The sequence below is a fragment of the Hyperolius riggenbachi genome, chromosome 9 (genome assembly GCF_040937935.1).
Source record: "Hyperolius riggenbachi isolate aHypRig1 chromosome 9, aHypRig1.pri, whole genome shotgun sequence".
NCBI lineage: Eukaryota > Metazoa > Chordata > Amphibia > Anura > Hyperoliidae > Hyperolius > Hyperolius riggenbachi.
In genome coordinates, this window is record NC_090654.1 from 174419326 (window position 1) to 174445941 (window position 26616).

Consider the following 26616-nt stretch of genomic DNA (forward strand, 5'->3'; position numbering starts at 1 on the left):
CTGGTGTGCTCCTTCAGTATCCCAGCCTGGAAGAGCCTCAGTCTATGTATCAAAAAAAAAAAACATTTGTACATGCAGAGTGTGTGAAAGTATTAGTTTTAGTTGCAATCTTGAACTCTATTTTGTATTATTATTATTATTATAATATAGTACCTAATCTGGGATCAGAAAGTCAATCTGCTAAATTGATAAGGTATATTCTAACCGAGTTCTTATAAATTATATTTACAAAGTATAAAACATTTTTCCTTAAAAACTTAAATTTTGATGTTGGTAATCCTTATGCCATTTGTGAGTACCCGGAGAACAATTCTGCATGGAGGTTAAAGTTGAACTCCAACCAAAAGGTTTCCTTTTCAGTTTGAGTGGGCAAAACTGTGTTTTTTAAAAGTGGTTTGGTAAAGCGTAAGGTGAGATAAAGCTAATGCTTTATCTCACCTTACGCTTTGCCAAAACACTTACCGAGAGCCCTAAACATCAATTCCACTCCCCCAAATGTCTCTACTGTCTATCTTACATCCCTACAACAGTCTAGGGCCATTTATGGGTAGAGGATGGAGGGGGGAATGGAGTCCGATTACTATATCATTTATCAAGCATGAGCATATTACATCATGCAGTAGGATAAATACTACATGAGAGTTATGATCTATGACACAGGAAGGAAGGAGGACTCTGCCAAATTAAGCTTACAATCTTAAGTTGCTTATTATACTATGATAAATTTAGTTGTTTAAAGGGGTTCTTCCGCGAATGAGGAAAAAAAATCAAAATGGTTTATGCATGTTCTATTAAAAATCCTTCTAAAACAGTGTGAAAATTTTTTCAAAAAAATGAATGGTTTCACCAATACAACATGTAATGTATACAGTGACGGCTGACGGGACTGTGAGGCTAATCCATTTGTTAGGGGTGTTTTTTTTGTTACTTTCACTTCATAAGCTGCTCCCTACCTAGTTTTCATTGCTGTAATGCAGGGCTATGATGAAGTGCTGTGCAATGGCAGTTACAGCTATTAAAATAACGGCTGTGCTGCTCTGTAGTTTCTGCTTGTACTTCCTCACAGAGCTGACCCCCCTCCCCCCGCCTCTCCCTGTAGGCAGAGGTCGGGCAGCTCTTCGGAGCAAATCACGTGTTTACCTCGTTGCCGGGCAACCAGACTTCAGCGTCTGTGCAGAGGACTTCCTATCCATTGCACGGCAAGTTAGCTGCCTGAGCTACAGTTCAGTACAGTACAGTACAGAGAGGGGGGGGAGGGGGGTCAGCTCTGTAAGGAAGTACAAGCAGAAACTACAGAGCAGCACAGCCGTTATTCAGCTGTAACTGCCATTGCACAGCACTTCATCATAGCCCTGCATTACAGCAATGAAAACTAGGTAGGGAGCAGCTTGTGAAATGACAGTAACAAAAAAACCACCCCTAACAAATGGATTAGCCTCACAGTCACCTCAGCCGTCACTGTATACATTACATGTTGTATTGGTGAAACCATTCATTTTTTAAAAAAACTTTTCACACTATTTTAGAAGGATTTTTAATAGATTATGCATAAACCATTTTGATTTTTTTTCCTCATTCGCGGAAGAACCCCTTTAATCTTGTTGCGTTTCACCAAATAAGAGTGGCATAAGAGGAACTGAATGAGTAAACATTGACCAAATGTTAGTCCCTTGCACTGCGTAGATATTGCAAGTACTTGACTTAACTTTACAACCAAGACTCTATAGTTTATGGCCTGCTTAAACTAAGTAAGGTGATAGCCAGAGCCCAAATTACACAAAAAACTAATTCGGCCACCAGCAATGCCTGAATTTCGCGTTGGAGCAAACTAATTAGGTTGTCAATAGTGAAATCATTTTATAAATAAGCAGGAGAGTAGCTAGAGCAGGGTGAGCAGTCTTTCAGCTTCACTTTGCGCCCAATTTTCCCTGCACCGTTCTTATGTGTATGCGCTTAACTTAGCCTACCAGTATGTTGTGAGGTTGTGGAAGAAGAATAAAGCATCTGAAGAAACCCATGGAAAACAAGAAAACTCTATGCAGATAGTAACCATCTCGGCAAGTACATCCTGCACAGTCAGTAATCATCCAGAGTGTGGTCAGTCACAGCTGCTAGGCACTTTAGGTCTCTTAATTCGCAACAAAACAAAAAAGACAAATACCTGACTAGCTGGGAATGGAAAAATAAAAACTAAAATTAAATAATTACTTAAATGCTCATTGCAACCATTACATGGTTCAGTTGTGTGTGCTCCCTTGGGAATTTAGTTTAGCAGACCCTTCAGTTTTCCTAACAGCAACAGGTTGTGGTGAGCTTGGCATGGTCTATGCTGCTAGGATACATCACAGCAGGCGAACACGAGGCACATCCTCCACCAGAAAATGCTCAATTAAAGACTGCCAGCATTTTCTTCAATTTTGATTCCATTAAATTCTCAGAACTTGTCTTGCCTTTCTGATGATAAAAACCATTTCCATCTTTAAAATTTTAAAAACCTAATCACAGTTGATCTATCTCGCTCTCTTTTTTTTTTTAAGGGAACCTTAACTGAGAGGGATATGGATGTTTCCTTTTAAACAATACCAGTTGCTTGTCAGTCCTGCTGATCTCTTTGGCTGCAGTATTGGCTGAATCACACACCTCAAACAAGCATGCAGCTAATCCAGTCTGACTATAGTGGTATCTGCATGCTTGTTGAGGGGCTGTGGCTAAACGTATTAGAGACACAGGATCACCAGGGCAGTCAGGCAACTGGTATTATTTTAAACGGAAAAATCCATTTCCTTCTCAGTTTAGGTTCCCTTTAAATCTAAACACATACTGAAAGAAATACAAAGCAAAAGTTAAAATTCTTAGATATTCTTTCATTTGAATAAAATAAAGAAAAAAAAATGATATTAAGCTTAACACAGAATATATGGTTTTCACCTTTACTAGGACAGATAACTGCAGGACCATACTGCTTTCAGATTTGTAGTACCATTGTAAATAAGCAGTGCCCTCTAGTGGCAATCAGTGCAAACATACTCATGGAATAGTCACACCAGAGGCTTTTATGCTGCAGTGTAAATAATTGTGAGCTCTATAATTAACAGAAATTGGCCTCAATTCTGGTAGGGGTTTCAAACAAATTACCTTATGTACAGTAATTTACCTCATCTGATGATGACACTTAGCAATTCAAGTAGGTTTTAGTCATGTTTTACCTCATGTGGTAAATTTTAATCATGAATTACCGCATGTGGTAATTTGCATTCATTTTACCAAAAATCTCTATTCTAATGGAAATTAAGGGGCACGTTAGTACATACTTTACCAATCAGTTTAAGACCTGCCTGTACCAGTGGTAAAGTCAATTTGTATGCATTTTTCAGTTTTTAGTGGAGTTCATATTGCTGTTTTGGTAGAGTTCCTAGTCAGGCTGAGTAATAGAAAAGAATAGTAGAAATAAAACTCCAAACATCTACTGGATTTTTTTTTTATAAGGGATGCCTATAAATATACTTTACATAATCAAATACAACTTCACCCCCTAAAAAAAACAAAAAAAAAGGAAACATCTTCCAAAGACTTTCCTAACTTATAGAAGACAATTTAAGCCTACTATTATTTATTAGTATGAAATACTGTATATAACAGTATTATTTTATGAAATACCGCACTTTTGACCACACTTTATGTATTTACTGCACGTTTTACCGCATGTTTGGAAATGCAGAAAAAAATCTATCAGAATTGCTTAAAAAAAAAAAAAAAAAAAAAAAAAAAAAAGGAAAATACTGCATGAGGTATTTTACCGACAAAAAAATATTTACCTCACATAGCTACCAGAATTGAGGCCATTAAGTTACTGTATGTAAAGGTGCAATATTTCCTTTTAGCAGCTACAGATGCAACCAGTAAGAAGAATTTGTTCTAGGAAACTTTATAAGGCAACACTGGCATTTCATTTTCTCATCTGGGAAAAAATGTTGTCTCAAACGTTCCCCATTGAAAAAGGAGAGAAATCAAGGCTACACACAAAATATGTCACCTCTGTCCCATGATGTGATATTGTTACCCTCATATTCATTCATTCAAACTCAACTACCCCAAATGAAAGTTTATCTTCTGAGCCGTAGACTTCGGTCTTGTTCTCTGGCCACACATCCCAGGTTACGGAAAGGAAAGGTGGTTAGGGGTGTAGTCTGTATCTCTTATATTCAAGTAGGTTCAGGGTCTGCAGCGACATGGTGACTATTCACAGAACCTGTTGCTAAAGTGGCAATGCATATTAACTCCTTCACTGCCATTGTGGCTAGCGAGTCCTTTGGCACAGAATAGGTTAATGAACAAGCTACAAAGGTGCGATGGCTTGTAGTTCATCAGGGTGGATGTGACAATGAAGATCTGCTTTGCACACACTGTACACAACCGATTTGGGGATTGATGGCTCTTCCTCTCCTGCAGGGATGGAAAAAAAGAAACACTTAGGAACTTCTGTAAAGTAAATACATATGTCAGGGTTTACACCTATTGAAAGTGGAGAGTGTCATTTTAATATAAAGACAACCTAAAAGGTGCCCATTAAAGTACACATGAACTGAGGGTATATGGTGGCTGCCAAATTTATTTCCTTTTAAACAATACCAGTTGCTTGGCAGTGCTGATGTCTTTGGCTGCACTATTTTCAGGATAACACATCTGAATCAAGTATGTGACTAATCCAGTCACTTTATTCAGAAAAACCTGTTTGGCTTGCTTGTTCAGGGTCTATGGCTAAGGGTATTCGAGACATAGGTTCAGCAGGACAGCTAGGCAACCAGCATGGTTTATTTCAAGGCTTTACTTTACCTTTCTGCCACATGAATTTGGTAAGATTGTACAGGTAGTTCCTAAGATACGAACGCCCAACATACGACCAACCCACCGATACAAACATCCCGATCTCTTAGGGATTATGCCATTTCCACGGTGAGAGAAGTTTGAAGGAGCAGCTTCAAACTTTCCTCTGTCCCAGCGCATGTCTACCTCCTGTGCTCCCCCCATTTTTATATTGCAGAGCAAGGTGCAGCAGAAGCAGTGCTTCTCTCACCTCCCAGCAGAGTCCAACGCCATGCATTGTCCCCTCTCCAACTCCTGCCCACTCTGGTACCCAGCATCTCTTCCTGTAGGTCATGTGTAATCATGCAACATGCAGAAGATGTCAGCACTACAGGGAACTGTGAGCGGAGTGGATAGACACATAGCGCTGGGCTCGGCTGGGAGGTGAGAGCAGCACGCTCTCTGCTCTCTGAAGTCTTAGGTGATGCCTACTGGTCATCACCTCATACTGTAATGCTTAGTCAGCAGTTTTTGACAGATAAGCATGCTTTTTCAACAACATTGCAGTGTTCATAACTAAATAAATAATGCATGATAGTTTCTGCCCACAATCAATCACTTTTTCAGTCCTGCAGCTGACAGGTGTAGTTTTACAACTGTTCTAGCTCTACAGCATTAAGGTGAAAGGCAATTTTTTTGTATTTCTTTTACTTATCTCAATTTAGACAGAAAGGATCAGGATTGTCATGAGACTTTTATTGCTCTCCTTGTACACACCAGATTAATGCATACATGCAAAAATGGTGCCAGGAAATTTGGGTGCAGGGTGTAGCCGAAAGACTGCTCACCCCGTTGCTGCAAAAGTCCCAGCGGCGTTGATTACTATTCCCCCTCCAGGGCGCCGTGGACTCTGCTGGCAGCCAAATTACACTGTTTTTATAGTAATTTGAGCTCAGTCTTCACATTAATTTGAGCTCAGTCTTCACATTACAGCCTGTGGTGCGTCCAAATTTCCCTGTGCCGTTTTGCCCTGTCTTGTGAATGAATTCCCTCTCACTACTTTTAATAGCTGTCAAAAATCCCTTTCAGGTTTTACTTCCCCTATGTCCCTGTTTGGAGAAACTTCACAAGAATAGTGTGTGTTACAGTTCTGCAACTTCCTCTGGTAGTGACCACAATGTTCACATAAGAGACTTTAGTGTCACTAAGATGGGGGAGAAGTTTGTATATCCCTCTTCTTTAGGGTTGGTTCACACTTGTTCAAAAAAACGTATCCGTGGCTCCGCTTTTTGGGCCGGATCAAAACCGGAGCTACGGATACCAATGTTTAAAATAGCAGCCGTCATCAAACACTTTAAATAACGGATCTGCGGGATCCGTTTTGAAAAACTGAATGCAGGTTTTTCCCGGACCCCGGATACACGGAGGGGTAGTGAAAGGCTACACAAAAACAGATCTCCCTCTACACAGGGAAGTGTTGCACACAAAAAAAGAGGCAAAAGCAGATTGCCTGCTGCCCGCTCATCCCCTCAACATCATCTTTTATCCAATAGAAAAACAAATGAAGAAAGGACATAGGTTTAAAACGGACTGTAAACAGATGCTACAAAAGGACAACCTTTTGAAAACTGATCAGTTTTGCATCATTTTTTAGAAAAACTGATCCATTTGAAATGGATCCGATCTGCAACTGGACAAGTGTGGACAGAGCCTTACTCCAAATCTAACACAAAAGACTTTTGGAGCAGTGCTCTCAGCACATTAAACATAAAAAGCAGCTACCCTCCCTCATACACATAAGCACAAGCAGCTTAGTTAAAAGTAGACATTGTGGATACATGGCCACAGCTTTTTTCAGTTTTAGAAGTTAGTTAACTAGTCATCTGGCTTCAGCAGTTTCTGATTTTTATCAAATCAAGCATGCAGCCAGTGGAGAGAGACAGAACCATAGCAGAAGTCAGAACATCTAATCTGCATATTGCTTCTGGGTCAGTGACTCACAAACCATTTAGAGACAGCAGCTCAGTACAATAGACTTATCAAGTAAAGCTCAACCTCTATGTTCCTCTCTTCAGGTCTCTTTTAAAGCTCAACTCCAATTTATTGTAGTTTTGAGTAGTGTAGACCAGGATAAGCACACTTTCAGTATGTTTGTTTTCTGTGTCCCTATCTGGGAGAAGCTAGCTTACTTTTCTAACAGGAAGGTGCAGAGACAGCAACAAATCAAAGCTATCTTCATAGAGTGAGAAATCAGCTGGCACTCCACCACATCAGTAATACTGCCTCGCATCTCCTCTGCATGGGATCAGAGGCTCATATTAATGCCAAAGAAGTCCCATGGATGACAAGATCATAAATGAGGGGCTAGATACAAGTAAAAAAAAAAACAGACTCCTTGCAAATCTTGGCTTTAAAATACAGTACATGCAACATAAAACGGCACAAATAGACTATGGATCTTCGTATTACAATGAAGCGTTAGAATCATATCTGTGTCATACCTAGTCCTGAGGATGAAGAGATACTCTCTGCAATAGAAGAGGTTTCTATTTGGTCAGGCAATAGTCCATCCATTAGGGGTAATGACAGCTCAGAGGAGGGAACAGAAGAATCGTATATCCCAGAGTCTCGAGGCATGTCTGTCTGGTTGACCACCTTGACAGAATTCAGCACCGGTTGGAGAACACAACACTCAACATGAGCGCCCTGTTCTTCTGGCTCTTCTCCAACCTCATTATTCTGAGCTTGTGAAAGACAGTCTGCTGGTGCCAGCACCTCTGCTTGAACAGGGAGATCCGGCTCCGTCACCTGTTTCACCGTGACATCATTTAACACAAGGCCAGAGTCAAATTTCTCCATCACCGGCTCCTGGTAATGAAGAATTGGAGAGTGAGAAGGAACATGCTGCTTCTCAAACCATTCTGGTTCCTGCTCTATATACTGGTGCATGTTACAAATGGCAACATAGAGAGAGCGACCAGCTTTACTGCGGAAATAGTTGCGTTTGCTGATGTTGGTTGGATACTGTTCGGGGTCCTGAAGACTCAGCTCTTTGGAGTACAAATGGTAGTAAAGTTGTGGGAGGTGATCCATGAGTTTGTATTTCTTGGTCCTATCGAGCACTCCTGGAATGTCATTTTCGCTGGAGTATTCAAAGTAAACTGTGATGAATTTACTGACGTCTTCCGAACTGTCTGAGCTATCTTGGACTTTGCTTAGTTTCTCAGCAATCATGGACATTGCACTCACAAAAATCTCTCCTTTCCCAGACTCGATATTTGCAGCCTTGTTCTTTCTCTTCTTTTTCTCTACAAAATACTTCAGACCTTTGGAGCACACAATAATGATGTAATGGGAGTCTTTTATCTTTTGTTTCAGCCACTCCCTCTGACCTTCTTTACAGATCTTTAAGTTCTCCCACAAGTCCAGAGAAACCTGCAAAACACACAAGTGTAAATCAAAACATTCAGTGTAAATAGGCTTTGCCCCCCTAACAAGAAATTATAATAGAAGCTGAAAACGTGTTTGGGAAACAAAGTAATTTGTATATCCACCAGAGGGCACCCTTGTAAAGTACTATTACCTGAATAAGCATACTAAGTTCACATATAAATTCAAATGTTAATATACAAGCCAAGATAACAATATGCTGGGACCAACCAGTAGCTTCTCTAGAGCATGTGGAATTGGTTGTGGCTCAAGTCAAACCTTAAAAGAGACCCTAACAAAATGTTCAGCCTTATTTCTTCTATCCTATAAGTTCCTATACCTGTTCTAATGGTCTGGATTACTGCAGCCTTTCCTAGTTGCAGTGTCTCTGTAATAGATCTAATCTTTTCTTGTCAAGCCTTGTCTAGACAAAGAGGAATGCACTGTCTCTGCTGTGATAGGGAGAAGTTATGCACACCCACTGCACATCCCTGCAGGCTCTCCTGTGTGTGTATAAGTCACAGGCAATGTCTCTGCTCACAGCCAGCGTCTTTGCAAGGCTCGTGGAGCTGAGACATTTCAAACAGCGGTGAGTGCAGAGAGATCAGTACATAGCTCAGACAAGGAGCTAAAGCAACACATGGGAGTAACATTCCAGCAATCAAGTCCCATTTGAGCTTCTGCAAACAGGCACCTGCGCTGATGATGTATTTCCTGTTTGGTGGCCATCTTCATTGTTTTCAAAAACAATGAATAAAACAGTGATTTTATCACCATGAAAGCAGCGGGAGCGGCAACAATTTCACAGAGGGGGCTAGGAGAAGACAACAAACAGGCTGGTACGTTTGTTTATGTAAGATTTTCACAGTACAGATTCTCTTTAAAGAGAACCCGAGGTGGGTTTTAAAAATCCTACTTGCACACAGATGCTGGGTCTGCATATAATGCCCAGCCTCTGTTACTATATTGTTCTCCCCAGACCCCCCCTGCGCTCTGCTGGCTCCCATAAATCAAACTGCCATGCTAGCAACACGCAGCATGTTTACATGGCCACGGTCACTCTCTGCCGCTCTCCCGCCTTCTTCATATCGCCGCTCCCCGCCTGCGTCCCTTCCCTCCCCGCTGATTGGAGGAAAGGGATGCAGGCGGGGAGGACGACAGACCTGCTCGGACTCGCTGAGGAGGATGGGGGAAGCCTTATTAGGATCCAAAGGCTTCCTTCTCTCGAGGTTAGTATCACTTTTGTTTTGCAGGAGATCGCGCGCGCATCTCTGCTTGAATGACTATCGCCACTAGGAGACTGTCAGACGGCGAAACCATTGTCTACTTACAATGTACAGTGCTGCACTGTACAGACAGCGCTGTACTGGGGCCACCGTGTCACTCTGCTGTCCCCTCTGGCAGCACAAAAGCGATCAGCTCTCATAAGCTGAAGCCTATGACAGCCGATAGCGGTCATTGGGTAGCAGGGGGAGGGAGGGCGGCCATAAGAAAAGAAAAAAAAAAGTGAAATTTATTTAAAAATAAAACAAATAATGGAAAAAAACAAACATCTCATCTCTGCTGAGATGTTTGTTTATTTTTTATTATTAACATTTTTTTTAAAAACATAGGCTCTATATTTTTACAATGCCCAAATTACTGACTGAACCCCGCTACAGCTGTAATTCAAAATGTTGTTCTTTCTCAAACAGGTTAAAGATGTCAGGACTTTATTAATGCTTTGAAGGGTGCTAAACAAACCCCAAGCTACAAGTTACTACCAGTCACTCTTAGGCAACTGCTTAGAGTTTGGGACATATGACATGCTCTCCTCCGCTTAGACTCACCATTTAAAGGGAGTCTGGTTTTGTTTTTTATATCGCCTCAGATACTTACCTAAGGAGGGGGGAAGGCTCTGGGTCCTATAGAGCCTTCCCAATCCTCTCCTGGTCCCCGCATTCTCCCACAGGCTCCCCCTTGTTAGTAGTCTCCGACCCATGGGTCGGAGACTGCTCTCTTCCATCGCTGGTGGACTTCGAAAGTCTTCAGGAGCACTTGGGCTACCGAAGACGGGCCGCTCCACACTGCTCGAGCACCCTCTCTCGCGTGGGCAGTACAGAGCTGAAGCCTCCTGCAGCGGGAGATTTAAATGGAGAAGCCTGCGGGGGAACGAGAGCATGAGGAGAGGAACCCAGAGCCTTCCCTTTCCTTAGGCAAGAATCTGTTTTTTTTTATTATTTATTTTTTCTAACAGAGAATTCTTATTGATTTTTTTTAAGCCCAATGGGCTAACACCACAAAAAAAAAAAAAAAAAAAAAAAACACAACCCAGAGTGCATTCAAGTTACAAAATAGCAAAGGTTAACAGGCAAATATTAGGATAATACAAGTACAGTATCATAAACCACAGGACATATTTATTTAAGCAAAGCAACTATATAAAATACATATAATGCAATACAAGTACCATATTTTTCGCCTCCCCAAAAATGAATCACTGGCAGTCTAGTGGTCCCCCCTCCTCCCTCCCCATGCACAGCGGCTGCAGCCTGATGCGTCACTCACCCTGCTCCATCGCGGGTGCAGTGACCCCAGCAATGTCCCCGGTGATCCTCTGATCCATCCCTCCCAAGCACAGCGGCTGCAGCGTTTTGTCACTTACCCGGCTCCATCGTGGGTGCAGTGACCGCAGCAATGTTCCCGATGATCCTCCGATCCCTCGTGTGCGCGTCCGCTGTAGATTTTGTCACTCACCCTGCTCTATCGCGGGTGCAGTGACAGAGGCAATGTCCTGGGTTCCTCTGATCCCTCCCTCCTGTGCTCGGCGGCTGCAGCTCGTTATCACTCAGTCTGGCAGAAGCCGGCTCTTCTCTCCATACTTCGGCAGGCATTGTACTGCACTGTAGCTTTAAGGGTCCCTCACGTGATGACCTCATCAAGCAAGGCCCCTTTGCTACAGTGTAGTACAATGCCTGCCAAAGTATGAGAGAAGAGCCGGCTCCCAGGACACCCCAGACTGAGTGATCACGGGCTGCAGCAGCCGCGCACAGGAGGGAGGGATCAGAGGAACACGGGACATTGCCTGTCACTGCACCCGTGATAGAGCAGGGTGAGTGACAAAATCTACAGCGGATGCGCACACGAGGGATCGGAGGATCATCTGGAGCATTGCTGCGGTCACTGCACCCACGATGGAGCAGGGTAAGTGAAAAAAGGCTGGAGGGAGAGAGGCATACATGTATTGGGCATTCCCTGGAGACACTGCAGCTGTCACTGCTCCTGCAATGGAGCATGCTGGGTGACAGTAACATGCTGCCTCTGCTGTGCATCTAAGGGAGGGAGGTAGCTGTCCCCACTCCCAGGATGGAGCATGATGGGTGACTGTAGTTTTCTTCAGTTTTCCACTGTTAGTTTCCCTTCTGTTGTAGTGTAACATAGCTGGGGGGGGGGGGGGGGGGGGAAGCAGCAGGGATTAGTGTTGTGTAGTGTAGGGAAGTGTAACCTAGCTGGGGTAAGGGGGGTGCAGCAGGGATTTTGTAGTGTAGTATGCAGTGAAGTGTAATGTAGTTGGGGGGTGGACAGCAGGGGTTAGTGTAGTGCAGTTGGGGGAAAAGGTCTACAAAATGCCCCGACCTATATTCGCATCAAGTTTAGTATATATTTTTCCCCCCTGATTCTTGCCCTCTAAACCTGGGTGCGTCTTATAGTCCGAAAAATACAGTGAGTATGGAAACATTGAATAACAGAGGTCATATTGAATTACCAGAGGGCACTATTCAGGATACTCAACTATACCACCATAAAACATCGTTTATAAACATCTTATACCGAGTCAATTGCTTCCACCCAACAACCCCAAACACTGTCAAACACTGAATTGGCCCTGTGCCTGATATGTCAACCTGTACAGCGATATACAGTAAAACCTTGGATTGAGAGTAACTTGGTTTAAGAGCGCTTTGCAATACAAGCAAAAAAGTTTGTGAAGTTTTGACTGGATATACAAGCAAAAAAAGTACACGTGTCACGTCATCACAACTGAGCCGATAGCTCTTCTCTCTTTGGCGCTGCAGGATTGTACCTCATTATACTTAATCTGAGTGTAGAAACTGTGCAAAGTTACATTTACATGAAATCCTCAAAAGAAACTGTCATTGAATAAGTTCCTTGTTAAAGCCACACACACAAAAAAAGGTTGGGGTGAGCCAAGAGATGGGAATGATTCTGTTAGTTATAGTGAAAGTCTTGTTTACATTTTTGTTTTATACTATTTTACTATAACTGTTTTTTGGATTGTGGAATGAATAAACTGGGTTTCAATTAATTTTTATGGTGAAATTCACTTTGATATAAGAGTGCTTTGGATTACAAGCGTATGTATGGAATGAATTGCGCAAACCAAGGTTACACTATACTCGAGTTCACCAAGTTCTTCCAATCAACCAATGTAAGGAGAGCTTGCCACTTCTATTTTAACAGGAGACATTTTCTACCATAAAAAAATAAAAGCCTAATCAGTTTCTTTTTATATTACAGCTATCAATCAATTAATATGCCCAGTAAACATTGATAGGCCTAAAGCTGGGAAAACATCATTAGATATTTTGGCAGATCGATGGTACGATAGATAATTTCCGACATGTCCAATCTTATTTTCGATTATTTTTCTGATCAATTTCTCATAGAAGTGAATGGAAATTGATAAGAAAAGATAAGAAAAGCGATCGGACAGTAAATTGGCTGAAAAATCTCATTGTGTATTCCCAGCATAAAGAGCCACCGGCAGATTCAATTTAGATTGCAAAAAAATGTGTTACTGACTTCCAATATTACTGCACCATGGGACAAGACTAGAAACAGGGCATGAAATCAGCTGTCCAGGCACCATACTTAAAACAGTGATCATTATAAAGTCCACTATGGGAAAATCTTGGTATGCCAAAACTTTGTAACCCTTCTGCCCCATTGTGGATAAATAAAGAGGCTTTATTTCTTTATCAGGTCATAGACGATGATGTAATTAAAGCTTTGATCAATTGGCAAATGAATTTGCTTTCCCATAGTGTATGCATTTCTCATATATTCAATTGAAACATGCCTTTATAGTTCAATTTCCTGTTATTCCTTCTAGTCAGGCAGAGTTGGAAAAAATAAACATAATTACAGGCCCCTTATCCAAAAAGCTGATTTCTGCTCTGATTGTTTAAAGCGGATCCGAGATGAAAAAACGAACTATAACAAGTAACTTGTCTATATATCTTATCTAAAGTTTAGATTAGTTTACACAGCAAATCTAGCTGCAAACAGCTTCAATACTTTATGATTATTTATTCATGTGATACAATGAGGGCAGTCATGTTCTTTTTGTCACAGGCTGAGGGCTGGAGATGCTATCAGCTTGCCTGTGTGTAATGTGACAAATTCAGTCCCCTCTCCTCCTCCCTCCACACCTCTGCCTCTGAAATCAATGGCTAGTAACCTCCTCCCCCTCCTCCTCCTGCCCAGACTGAGCTCCCATAAGCCCTTGCTACAGTGCCGAGGCACTCTGAAAAGCTGTGGGCGAGGTTTGTTTAGTTTATAGGGAATTAGAGTATTCAAACAAAACACAAAAAGTATTTGGCTTGAGGAATGCCCTATAAACAAAATGAAAGGATCTCGGATCCACTTTAATTGACCCCGAGTGCAACACACAGAGCTTTCCTCAAAAAAATCTCAATGGGAAATAAATGTAGGTCCCATCAATGATGAAGAACGTGAGGAGTCCCTGTCAGGAGTCACCAGAGTTTCACCTCACCTTCCTGGCCGTCTTTTTTGCTTTATATGTCCTACATAGGGCTTATTTTAGCCCAATAATTCTAGTAAGATATAGTGTGGGAGTGTCAGACAATAGCCCTAAATGCCAAGCAGTACCAGGTAGTTTTTTTCATTTAATGTGTGCTTGCCTGTTAGTGGGTCAAATTATAAAATTCCTACATGATCATATGGGGTGCTCTATTCTGGAGGACGCAAAGATATGTCTCTTGAATAGTTTGTCAAGACACGTCAATAGGAAATATAAAAAGCAATTGCTCCTTGTAGTTCTAAACCTAGCTCGGAAACTCTTGACTAAATATTGGATTCAATTGGCAGTCCCTACATCTAAAGACTGGATGCAGCTAGTAAATCACAACCTACTCTCTCACGAAGATATATCAAAACCGGAGCGCACAATAAATTCCTCAGAATGTGGACAAGACTGGATAAGTTCAAGGTACACTAAAATGTAAGTGATTGAGCAGAGATATAACATGTCTCAGGTATACTCTAGGTTTACTACATATCTGCAGGCATAACTTGTGGGTTGGCTGAAGGCATCATCAATACATGCATCTATGGTAGATTGTTCCTAATATTGCTATAGTAGATCGTTCGTAATATTGTTATTCTGACATGCCGCATTTATGCATGTAACCAAGAGATGTTATGTTACACTGCTCTGTGTCAGTGTGTCCTGTACAGTGTAAGTGCTATATGCTTTTCCTACTGCATTTCTCTGCATGGTTTACTCCTTCAATAAATGTGACGTGTTAATTAAAAAAAAAAAAAAAAAAAAAAAAAGTGTGTGTATATATATATATATCTCCCAAATGGATTGCTGCACACAGTGCTATGTTAAAATGTGTTTAAGAGAAGAAAAAAAAATCCCATGAAAATTCAGGCTTGGAGAAAGGAAACTGAGCCTGTGACCTTTTACTGCTATACTGTGCTCTGAGTACTAGAACGTGTGAGAACATCTCTGTACTCGGATCCACTACCTAAATCTCCCAGCATGCATTGTAGCGCACATTCAAAACTCCACTGGGAACTACAAAATGTGAAAAATGAGTTTGGTTCATGTAGATGATGGTTGAGCCCATATGGACAAGAGGCCAGAGAAGCAGCACCCCATAGCAAAGTAGTGATGCTCACCACAACTTCTGTCAAGTGTGCAACCTTTTATAGAGAGGTGTGTGTCTTTTCAAATCATGTCCAATCAGCTTAATTTACCACAGGTGGACTCAAAGCTGCATAAAACATCTCAAGGATGATCAGTGGGAAAAGGATGCACCAGAGTTCAATTTTTAACTTCATGGCAAAGGCTGTGAATACTTCTGTACATGTGCTTTCTTTGTATTGACCTAAGGAAGCGGGCCATGACCCGCAAGACGTGTTGTCAATTTTTTAAATAAATATTTTTCCAGTTGAACTGATGTATCTTCTGGAGAAGTAAGCGATTACCTCATTTACTTGTTATGTTTTACCATGAATATATTTTAGTCGTCTCCACCCCCACCCTTCTACCAATCAGACCTCCTTTGGAGACAATAACTTTACAGTTTTCTGAAACATGTATTGAACTGCAGGAGAGTGACCATCCAGTATCCGGTAGGACCTGGAGCACCGAGTGTGGACGTTGAATTCCCTGCAGGCTTATACGGTGGTTGCAAGAACTGCAACTTACCTTTGTGAGTATATAATCTTATATACTTTCGTCCCCCTATACCTAATGATACTGCACCATTGGGTTCCTGGTCTCTTTCTACTTCTCGTTTAGTTGCCCTTGGTCCCTACAAGAACCACCGAACCCCTTCTACATTTTGGAATAAGGCTGTAACATAACAAAATGCAGAAAAAAAAAAGAGATGCACTGTTAATATTTTCCGGATGCACTGTATATTTATTTATAGGAATTAGGCGTGTAGCTAACCACTTATCTGTCAGATCATACTTTTATTTGACCCCAAAGCTGAATATTTCAAAGTTTCTAAAGCACCTGTTTTGAATTACTGACTGAAGTAGCTGCCTTGGAGCTAATATACGCATCCTGTGGGCCAGATAACTGCAGATGTCATCAGACTGCTTAAGGAAAATTTCTCTATAGAATGAATTAAAGTGGAGATGGAAAATAAAGATGTTTTGGATGATTACTGCGCAGCGCATCCAAAAAGGTTGCAAATTCACATTCTACAGGGTGATACTAGGACATCCTCAGAGGCAACAACCTACTATCATACAGGAAACTTCATAAACAGTCTTCATGTTCACCATCTCAAACAGGAAAAAAATGTTCAGTCTAGGTGATTACAGTACGTACTTCACATCCACAGAAATCCTGCAGGAAATAGGCAAAACACTGGATAACATTGATGTGCTTCTGGCAGTCTTTGTTGGAATAACAAATGAACACTTTGGGCCGTGGACGAGGCTTTTCAACGTGAAGTCCTCCAGCATACGTGGAGGACTCCGAACTCTCCTCATCCAGGTGGGAATAGATGTTTTCTATAGTAGGAGAAGATATAAATCATGAACATTTTTTATTTACAGGATAAGCATACTTATAAATCCCTGATCAATAATGTGCTATTAATCCATTAAGAATTTTGCATCCCTGAAAAACCATGAACTTTCGTAAGCTCCAGTCTGTCCTCCTGGGCGGCTCTGTTTTTTACAACCCTTCCCAATAGGAAGGCTTCCCGGTGACAGGAGCGTGATAAGGGGATCCAGGCCACAACTGAAGCCTTCCTAACGCAAAGAATTGCAGATGAGCAGAACCGCCAGAGAGGACAGCTAGGGAGCGCACAGAGTTCATGGGGCTGGAGGAAGCCCCAGGTTAGTATAAATTCTCCTATATACTTTGTCTCAGGCTTCCTTTAATGAGTGGGCTTTTACTTTTGACTACAAAATAACAAGCCCTGGACCCTGAGGCTTTGTGAGGGAAAAAAAAAAAAAAAAAACGAACGAGACTGACTTCTGAATTTTCCACTCTCTGGAACTCCCTGCTACAATCTTTTTGCCACTCACCCATATTTCATTTGTCCCAACCTGAAAACTTGCCATTTCAGACAAGCACATAACCTTACCCAAGACACTAACCGTCCATAGAAAACCCCACTACCACCTTGTGCACAGCTTTTCCTTACCTATTGTTCCATCTCTCAACCCCTCCGAATGTAAGCTTAAATGGGCAGGGCTCTTCTCCATAGTGTATTCACTACTGCTGTTTAATGTGGCTACGTATTTTCCACCATGTACCATGCATTCACTGACCTATTCAATTGTGTGGTTATCGGTTTCCCATTATTTTGTACTTTGCATTCTCTGTAGATACTGGTGCTATATAAACCCAAAATAATAATCTGATCTCTGATCTACTTCAGTTCACTGTAAGCAACACATTTGTCTTCTTTCTGGAGGGCTTTACCTTGCTGCTTTTTCCGACACATAACAGTAAAGAGTGTAGCAAATGCAGATATGATAACTAAAGGAACAGTAATTGCAATAGCTCGGATTGGTCCAGCCCAAGGACTGTGCACTGTTGGGGAGAAAAAAAAAAAGTTAGACAGCTGTATAGTACTAAACTATAACACCTGGAAGTGAGTTCAGAAAAGCAAAAAACTTTTTTTTATTTTGTCAACAAGCTGTACAGCGTTGTGTAATATGTCGGCGCTATATAAATACTAAAATAAATAAATTTGAGCTACCTTAGGAAATTTGTCATACAATAGTACCATATCAGGACTCTTACGGATGATACGGGCATCCAAAGGAGATAAATGGACATTGATACATAAATCAGGTGACAGTAATGTCTGTGGGAGTACCAGACATCCTCTATGTCTGTCCTTCCTGACCAATCTCAAGATGAAGCAGTAGATTTGGCTGCGATTTGCAGTCTGTTAAATGTTACAGTCTTGATTTACTGGCCACAGCTGGTAATTTAGGTGCAGGAAGCACCCGAGAACAAGAGCAGTGAGAGTTCTGCTACTTTGTAGTGGAGGTGGCAGTGTTAGGTTAAAGGGATACTGTAGGGGGGTCGGGGGAAAATGAGTTGAAGTTACCCGGGGCTTCTAATGGCCCCCCACAGACATCCTGTGCCCGCGCAGCCACTCACCGATGCTCCGGCCCCGCCTCCGGTTCACTTCTGGAATTTCTGACTTTAAAGTCAGAGAACCACTGCGCCTGCATTGCCGTGTCCTCGCTCCCGCTGATGGCACCAGGAGCATACTGCGCAGACCAAAGACCATACTGGGCTTGTGCAATACTCTCCTGGTGACATCAGCGGGAGCAAGGACACGGCAACGCAGGCGCAGTGGTTTTCAGACTTTAAAGTCTGAAATTCCAGAAGTGAACCGGAGGCGGGGCCGGAGCATCGGTGAGTGGCTGCGCGGGCACAGGGTGTCTGCGGGGGACCATTAAAAGCCCCGGGTAAGTTCAACTCATTTTCCCCCGACCCCCCTACAGTATCCCTTTAAGGATGGGGAGTTCAGTAAGGGGAGGTTAGTGTATTGGCATAGATGGTGAGAGGGGAAGATATTAGTGTTAGGTATAAGTAGTGAGGAGGAAACTGTTAAGGTGCCCATTAATGGTACAATTTTTTCACCAAATGCGATCTTTAAAGAGACACTGAAACAAAAAAAAAATTGATATAATGAATTGGTTGTGTAATATGGTTAATTACTATTTTAGTAGTAAAGAAAATATTATAATATTTTTATTTTCAGTTATATAGTGTTTTTCATAGCATTGCATCATTCTTCATCGTTCATAAAAGTGAGTTTGGTAACAAAAAACTGTGCGGGAAAATACGGCTTTCGGTATTTTAGACTTCTGGGTGCTCATTCATAAAAATGTTGCCAGTTGCGATAGCAGTGCGGTGATTTCTCGAACTAGGCTGTCGGTCGGCTGGCGAAACAGGAGAAGCTGCTTAGTCCTTCCATGCGCTACGCTCACTGCTGCTGCTTGGGAGGTCTGTCTCCATTAACTTAAAGAGGAACTCCAGTGAAAATAATGTAATAAAAAAAGTGATTCATTTTTTCAATAATTATGTATAAATGATTTAGTCAGTGTTTGCTCATTGTAAAATCTTTCCTCTCCCCGATTTACATTCTGACATTTATTACATGGTGACATATTTACTGTGGGCAGGTTATGTAGCTGCTGCTAGCTGTTTTGGCTGTTAGAGACAGCTGTAAATAGCTAATTCCTGTCTGTGAACCTTGTTACATTGTAACAAACTGCCAAAAGTACCGCGGTCCCAGAGCTTCTTGTGGAAGGGGTTTCAGCTCAAAATCAGTCATACAGCGCCCCCTGATGGTCTGTTTGTGAAAAGCAATATATTTCTCATGTAAAAGGGGGTATCAGCTACTGATTGGGATAAAGTTCAATTCTTGGTTGGAGTTTCTCTTTAAATGTATTCCGCATGCTTATCGCTACTTCCAAGGGAGCGGTATTCCCCGTCCGCATACCGCTTGCTCTAATCTTTATGAATTGACATTTTGTTACATTTGTTAAGATAATCACCGCAGAAGGCGGTAACTTATCGCTCTGCTCGGGAATGTCAGCTTTTCATGCGGAAACAGCCTTTATGAATACACATTTTGCTATGTGCTCGGTAAAGTAGGCAGTTTTCAGCATTTCCGCATGCGGAAATGCTTTATGAATGATAGCCATTGTCTTTTCAAGCTTATTATCTCAAGTGTCTGGTAGGGTTTACTGTGACTTTGAAAGTCGTGGAGCTCAATGGCTAATTTGCATAGATAACTGGAGTTTCTTAGCACTTCCTTTACTGGAAACAATATTAGACCTGTGTCTCTGCTGCTAATGTTTTTTTTTCTTAGCTGTACTACACTACACTACACATACAAATCATTAGATCATAATTTTTTTTTCGCTTCAGTGTCTCTTTAAATGCAATTTTGTGGCCACAAGGATGTGTAACAGGATGAGTGGTTGTGTGGATGCGTGGTATACAAGCTGATGTCATTTCATGGCCGTGAATTCACTTGTTTTTAAGGGGGGATAAGAGGGATTTTCTATGGTTATTACCTAATCAGGAATTTTTTGAATAAAGGAAGTCTGTGATTCGTAGACACCAGGAAATCCGTGTTTTTTCCACCTTTAGGTGTAGGTTGGGGAGAGGTTAGTGTGAGAATAGAATATAAGACGATAGTAGAATATTGGTAACACTACCGATATTCTACTGTACATGGCAGAAGATGGTGGAATATCGGTAAAATTACTGATATTCTACTATCGGCAATATTTTTTTTTTTAATCTTGGGGTGTTCTTTACAGCACCTTTACCCAGGTACGCCCCTCACACTACTGTAATCCTGAATTGTAGCTCATCCTGCCAAGTAGTACAGTACATCTGTTCACCACTTACTGCTGATTGTAGTTCACATGGTATGCCAGATAACTATGCTAAGATAGGAATCAATCAATTCAAATAAATAATTGCATTAATTTAAAAGGCAACATATGAAACACAAAAAAGTGCTATTGCAAAAATCATCAACTGTAGTTAGGCCCACTCTCCAGTTACTGACCGGTTTCAGCTTTGCACCATACTCAAGGGTATTGGAGGACAGCGCAAGGCTGAAACTGGGAACTGGAGAGTGAGCATTTCTATAGTTGATGATCTTTGCTCTAGCACCGTATGTACATATTCTACAAGTTTCATATGATGGGTCCCTGTTGCACAGGATCCACAATGTGAATATTAATTGTCTTAAGTGATTTTATTGAATTAAACCTTTTTTCCTGCATTTTAAACATATGAAACTGTTGATCTGGACACAGAATAGCCAGACTGAAGCATTGTCAGAGCCGGGACAAGCTCCTCCAGCACCCAAGGCTGAGACACCAAAGTGCACCCCTCCATCCCTCCCACCCCAGCCGTCACACACTGATTGCTATTAGACTAAGAGGTGCCCCAGGGCTCCCAACCCCCCCCCCCCCCCCCCCCAACACCTTAATCTCTAGTTATCTGGCTTGCAGTCACTGCCATGTATGCCCTTTTCTTATTTCTCTCTGCTTCAAACACAATAGGGTAATGATAGCTGAGTGAGCTGTGCACCCCCTCCTACACTGCGCCCTGAGGCTGGACCCTCTGTCGCCTCTGCCTCAGCCCGGCCCTGAGCATTGTTGATTGATTTGTTGGAATGTCATCTTATGGTAACCTATGGATAGTTGTTCCACTGTAAGCATTCACTGGGACTTTTTTTGGCAAGACATGGATGTAAACTTCGATGGCCAAGCTTTATTTTTGAACAGGAAGCTTTGATTCATAATTACTTGGATGCCTATGTAAAGATAGTGAAGATGTAAACCCTATCTAAAGTTAAAAATAATACAATCAATGGATGGTCTGAATGTCTATTTACAGTGATTTAGAGTCACTTTTTAGCCCTTTAGTTAACTAATCCTTGGATTCCTATTATTAAGACCTCTAAAACCCATCCTAGATTCTGTTAAGGTGAAGTGGTCTTAACAATCTGCCATTAGGTCTACAATACACCATATGTTCTAAGTCAGTTATAATATTTGGTCACACCTAAAGCCCTGTGCACACACTAGATGAAACTCAGCCACAATAATGACCACCTCTGCCAAGAATCCATCATGTGTACAGCAGCCCTGGGTGGATCGCTTCAGCAGAGTATTGTTATCCACGCTTACCCCGCCCTTTGAATTTATTCCAGTACCGCTGTTGGCCCTCCACCCCCCTCCCTGCATAGAAACAGAACACGTCACTAGCCTGCAGACAAGTGATGCGTCTGTACAGCTTCAGCCCTGCAATTTTTACCCAATTGATCAGGTCCCGATCTCAAACCGGCGACATGCTTCATACATGTGTACGAGGCTTAAGGCTAACCCTGTGCTACAGAGGGGAAACATAGTTCAGATATTATTAAATCCTGTAAGCTTGCAACAAATACAAGATTTGAAAAGACCACCTAGTAGACGCAGTAAGGATACGGCACAGTGTGGTTCTTAGCCTTACCTTCAATAGAGTTTTTACAGAAAATGTGTACATTTTTATAATTTAGATGTGACAAATGAACAAGGGGAGATTTCCAAAAAAACACTGAATAAAACTTTTTTTTTATTTTTTACTACTATAGATAGCCCTTAAAGGACATCCGAGGTGAGAATAAAACTGATGCGAAAAATAATTGCATCTATCCTCCTCCTCCTAAAATGACTTTTTTTAAAAAGATATTTCAGTTTTATTTTATATTTATATCTAGTTTTAAAGTTTTTACTGTTTTATTGTCTCAATGAAACCTTCATTAAAGTATGCCAGTGCTAAAAACTATGAATTAATGGCCCTTTTTTATCCCTTTCCTGCTCTCAGAAGCCATTTACTGACAGGAAAGTATTTTATGGCTGTAATTACTTACCAGTGAGGGGTATGCTGTAGTCTGACCCAGTCTGACCGGGACAGAAACTGTCACTTGCATACCTGATTTTTAACTCTTTCAGGCAGAGTAAGAAGAAAAAAAAAAGGAACACAGCCTAGTTATTTGTGTGCTTGGCACTGTACATACACGTCTAGCTCATCACGTCACATGTCACCTCGGTTGTCCTTTAACCTACCAGTGTGTGTTTGGGCTACTAACCAGTAGTTTAGTGGATTCCATGGTATATGCAGCAGATGGCATGAGCTTAAAATACTTGCCTGGCTTTAATGAGTAATGCATGGAGCGTCGTGTTATGTTGCTATCATCAAGGAGCTGGGAAGGAAAAAAGCAAAAAGAAGGGATTATTAGCTGTGGAATATTACTGAAGAACAATAAAATAAGCAACATAAACAGTTCATCTCTTAAAGGAATACTTAAGGCAAAAATAAAAAATGAGTTTTACTCACCCGGGGCATCCCTCAGCCCCCTGAAGCTGGATGTGCCCTCGCAGCCCCGCTCTGATCATCCTGTCCCCGCCGGCGGCTACTTCAGGGTTCGGCGATAGCCGCCGACAGGCTGGGAACGCGGCTGATTCTCCGCGTTCCCAGCTGCTATATCACCCTCTATGCTGCTATAGCGTATATATATATATACGCTATTTTTTATTTTTGCCTTAAGTATTCCTTTAATTCATTCATTTCCAGCATTCCGAGTCATACCAAACATAAGATCCTTGACTGATCAACCTATTTATTTTATTATACAACCGAAAATGACATTATGCGGGGACAGTCTCTTCTCTTGCTGAACAGTTTCACCCCTTTCTCTCACTCCCTCTGCTGGGAGGCATCCTAGAGAATAATGACCGACTCTCTGTACTTCCACTGTTCCTAATAGTGCATAGACATCCAATTTTGATTGGCCATTGACTGGCCAATTTTACTACTTCCATGTATGCAGAAAAAGGCTGGCACCACACAAAAATAGGAAAAGTAAAAATTAGCTCTATTTGTCAGCCATTAAAATGACAACATAGCCATGCGCTGAACGGCTTGATAAAGAGCTATAGCAGCTTGAAACAGCGGGCTGTCGCCGCCAGAGCCTACTTTTTGACTATGTCGTCATTTTAATGACTGACAAATAAAGAGCTAATTTTTACTTTTCCTATTTTTGTGTGGTGCCAGCCTTTTTCTGCATACAGTTTCTAGGATTCTGAGGATACTGGGATCCAAGGCTTGGGCAGACGTCAGTTCCTCCTTATGGAGGAGTGCTCCTCCAGTTTTTGTTTTTGAACTACTTCCATGTAGTATGGGGGTCAACAGATTATGAACACTATGGACAGATTGTGTCGGTAAGCCATCAGATTACATCAACATGGTAAACGTGGGCAGTCAAAATTAGATATGTGTATGCATCCTAAGTGAACTGTCTGGACAGCTTCTGTTTACACTTACAATATTCTGTCTCTCTTTCAAAAGGCTTCTACTACAAGCTACATTTCAGCTATATAGTATTATAAAAAAAAAATCTTAGGAGAAAGGATGATACAATTTGTTAAAAACAACAGAGTGAAAATAAAAACCGTTTAGGTTTCTTCCTCATGCAGGCCCTGTTTGTGCAGCTCTTGCCCCACTAAATGCCCTCAGAGCGACCACCATGCTTGTCCAGCTGCTCTTGTGTGCCTGTAGCCAGCTTTAGCAGATTGATGACAACCTAGAAATCTATAACGTAACACCCCACTTTCACTGAACATTCCTACAATGTGAATCAGAAACTTGTAAATGCAATCTTATTACAAAAATATCTTTCCACATCTGTTTGCAGCCATATATGAATTTCCAAAACTAACTAAAACCGCTCTTCTCTGCAAGCCTGGCATCTTTACTGTCTTTGTGGAGTAGGGACAGCCCTCCCATCTTAGTGAAAGAGTAATTGGCTGCACAACTAGAAGCTAGTTACTCATTTTCCACACCTGGTCTAATCCACTCACTGGCAACAAAACAGGTCATTCCCGAATCCCGCACTACGTTAGGAACTGTGAGAAATAACCACATACTACATACATATATTTTACATGCCTACAAGTAACCGAAATTAAATTCTCAATTAATCCCTTAAATGTATAAAGCTGAACGAGAGCAAAGTATTGTCTGCAGTTTCTGATGAAGGAGAATGTCCGTGGCCCTGACACAATTGTCAATTACTGCGTTGACAAATGACTTGATGAAAAAAACAAAACACTTCAGCACTTTCAAACAATGTGCAAAACAATCTTGGACTTTTGCTGTTACTTTATGGGTGTAGCTTGCCACTCAGGTTATGCACCCACCTACATATATGGTAAAGTCTGCCACTCCAAACCTACCACCACACCAAATAACACTATGAGAAGGTAAAAGGTTATTTGATTGACGGGTACACTGCCCTCCTACTTTTTCCAGAATTCCAGTGGCAGAAGACACACCGAGGATTCCTTTACACTGCAAATTGCAATTTTCACTGGATGCTAGCAACACAAGAAAAAAAAATACAGAAAAACTGCCGCATGCAGCTTTTTTTTAATCGCATCAAAAATCGCAATCACGTGTAAAATTGCACCAAAATCATAAAGTCACATCAAAATCGTAATCACATGTAGTGTAAAAGGGCCCTGGCACACAAGAAAACTCAGTGGTGTGGGGGAGAATACACCTGGAAAGCAGACAAGATAAAGGACTGGCAGCTATTTGGGACCTTCCTGTAAAGATGAATATTTGCTTCTCATCTTCTGAGTTATATTCTTATTCTGCCCGGAGGGTCACTTACTGTACATTAAATCCTGTATCAAATAAATGCAACATAATACTAAACAAGCAAATAAAACATTCTACCTCAATGACGTAATCTCCGGGAGAGACATTCTGGAGCACACAGTTGGTATAATCTGAGTTCTGAACCTAAATGAAAAAACAAACAAAACAAACAAAAACTTATGTCATAGATGTGTATAAAATAAATACTAAAACACACACACACACACACAGATAGTTGTGGGTGGAAGTAACTGAATTAACCCCTCCCCGGCAATTGTTGCCTTCGCCAAATCACATGCTTTGTTCTCGGTTTTTTGGACCAGCTGTGTGTGACATTTAATGCTTGTGGCGACGGAGGAGGGAAGAACACTTGGGCTTTATTAAATGAAATACCAGCAATAAAGTTGTTCACACTTTGCACACTGCCTTTACTTTGGAGGGAAGAGCACTTGGATCTTTCAGAAGGCCAGTCCTGCTGCCAAGCCAAGTATTGAGAGCTCTTGATTATTGCCCGCCCCATCGTCTGACAGTGGGGCTGCAGGCTTCCTATGCCGCTGACGCAGATTGGAAGTAGTCCTAGCAATGCCTTAGAGCATTTAACTGAGCAAATAGCGTCAGCATCCAACACACACAGGACGGTGATGATAACTCTGGCAGGAAGAATCTCGGCAGAGAGCCCAGAATTTTGCTTCACTTGAACAAACTTCCTCTCTGTCCAGTTAACCGTCTCAGAGCAAGACAAGGAATAGAAGAATCATAGCCTTTGTTATAAAAAAAAAAAAAAAAAGTATGCACGGTTAATTATTGTGGCCAGAAATATCATAAAAAGTATGAGTGTTTGGGGAAATAAAATACTGCTGAACTTTAATGTTATAATTTTTATCCCCACCAACATATTCTGTGCTACTTTTTAAGGAGTTAAAGTCACCTAGCAGACATACAAACATTAGAACAATGTAAGAGACGGGAAACAAATGTGGGCATGCTTAGCCCAGAACAGCATGTGATAAATAACCATACCTGTCTGCAGATCTTCTGTTTAAAAGATCCATCATACTTCATCCTGTAGTTTACGTAGTAGGCGTTAAACCCAAAGCTGTAGGGAGCGTGGTCAAAGGACACCTGCATGTTAACACCTTGCTGTGTGACATTCATGTTTTTTGGCTTCCAGACTACATTTAAAGAGAGTAAAAGAGAAAAATAGGGTAACAAATCAGGTGATGTGTTGCATGCTGAAAACGAAAAAAGTGTTCAAAATGTTATATTCCTTAAAGGACACCTGAAGTGAGAGGAATATGGAGGCCAACATACTGTATTTATATAATGTATATCCTTTTAAACAATACAAGTTGCCTCGCTGTCCTGCTGATCCTTTTCCTCTAATACTTTTAGCCATAGACCCTGAA

The 26616-nt window shown here is 41.4% G+C and overlaps 1 protein-coding gene across 3 annotated transcripts in view; it reads right to left on the reverse strand.

Moving 5' to 3' along the window:
* Positions 1-3909: 3909 nt before the first annotated feature.
* IL17RD (interleukin 17 receptor D) overlaps positions 3910-26616 on the reverse strand; it is a 148763-nt gene continuing 126056 nt past the window's right edge. For all 3 annotated transcript variants that reach the window (XM_068251740.1, XM_068251741.1, XM_068251742.1), the window contains exons 7-13: positions 26231-26382; positions 25289-25354; positions 22697-22751; positions 17435-17545; positions 16328-16512; positions 7305-8238; positions 3910-4443 (exon numbers count right to left, since the gene is read on the reverse strand). In XM_068251740.1, the coding sequence (XP_068107841.1) occupies positions 4337-4443; positions 7305-8238; positions 16328-16512; positions 17435-17545; positions 22697-22751; positions 25289-25354; positions 26231-26382 (1610 nt within the window). In that variant the 3' untranslated portion in view covers positions 3910-4336. The remainder of the gene's footprint in view (positions 4444-7304; positions 8239-16327; positions 16513-17434; positions 17546-22696; positions 22752-25288; positions 25355-26230; positions 26383-26616) is intronic.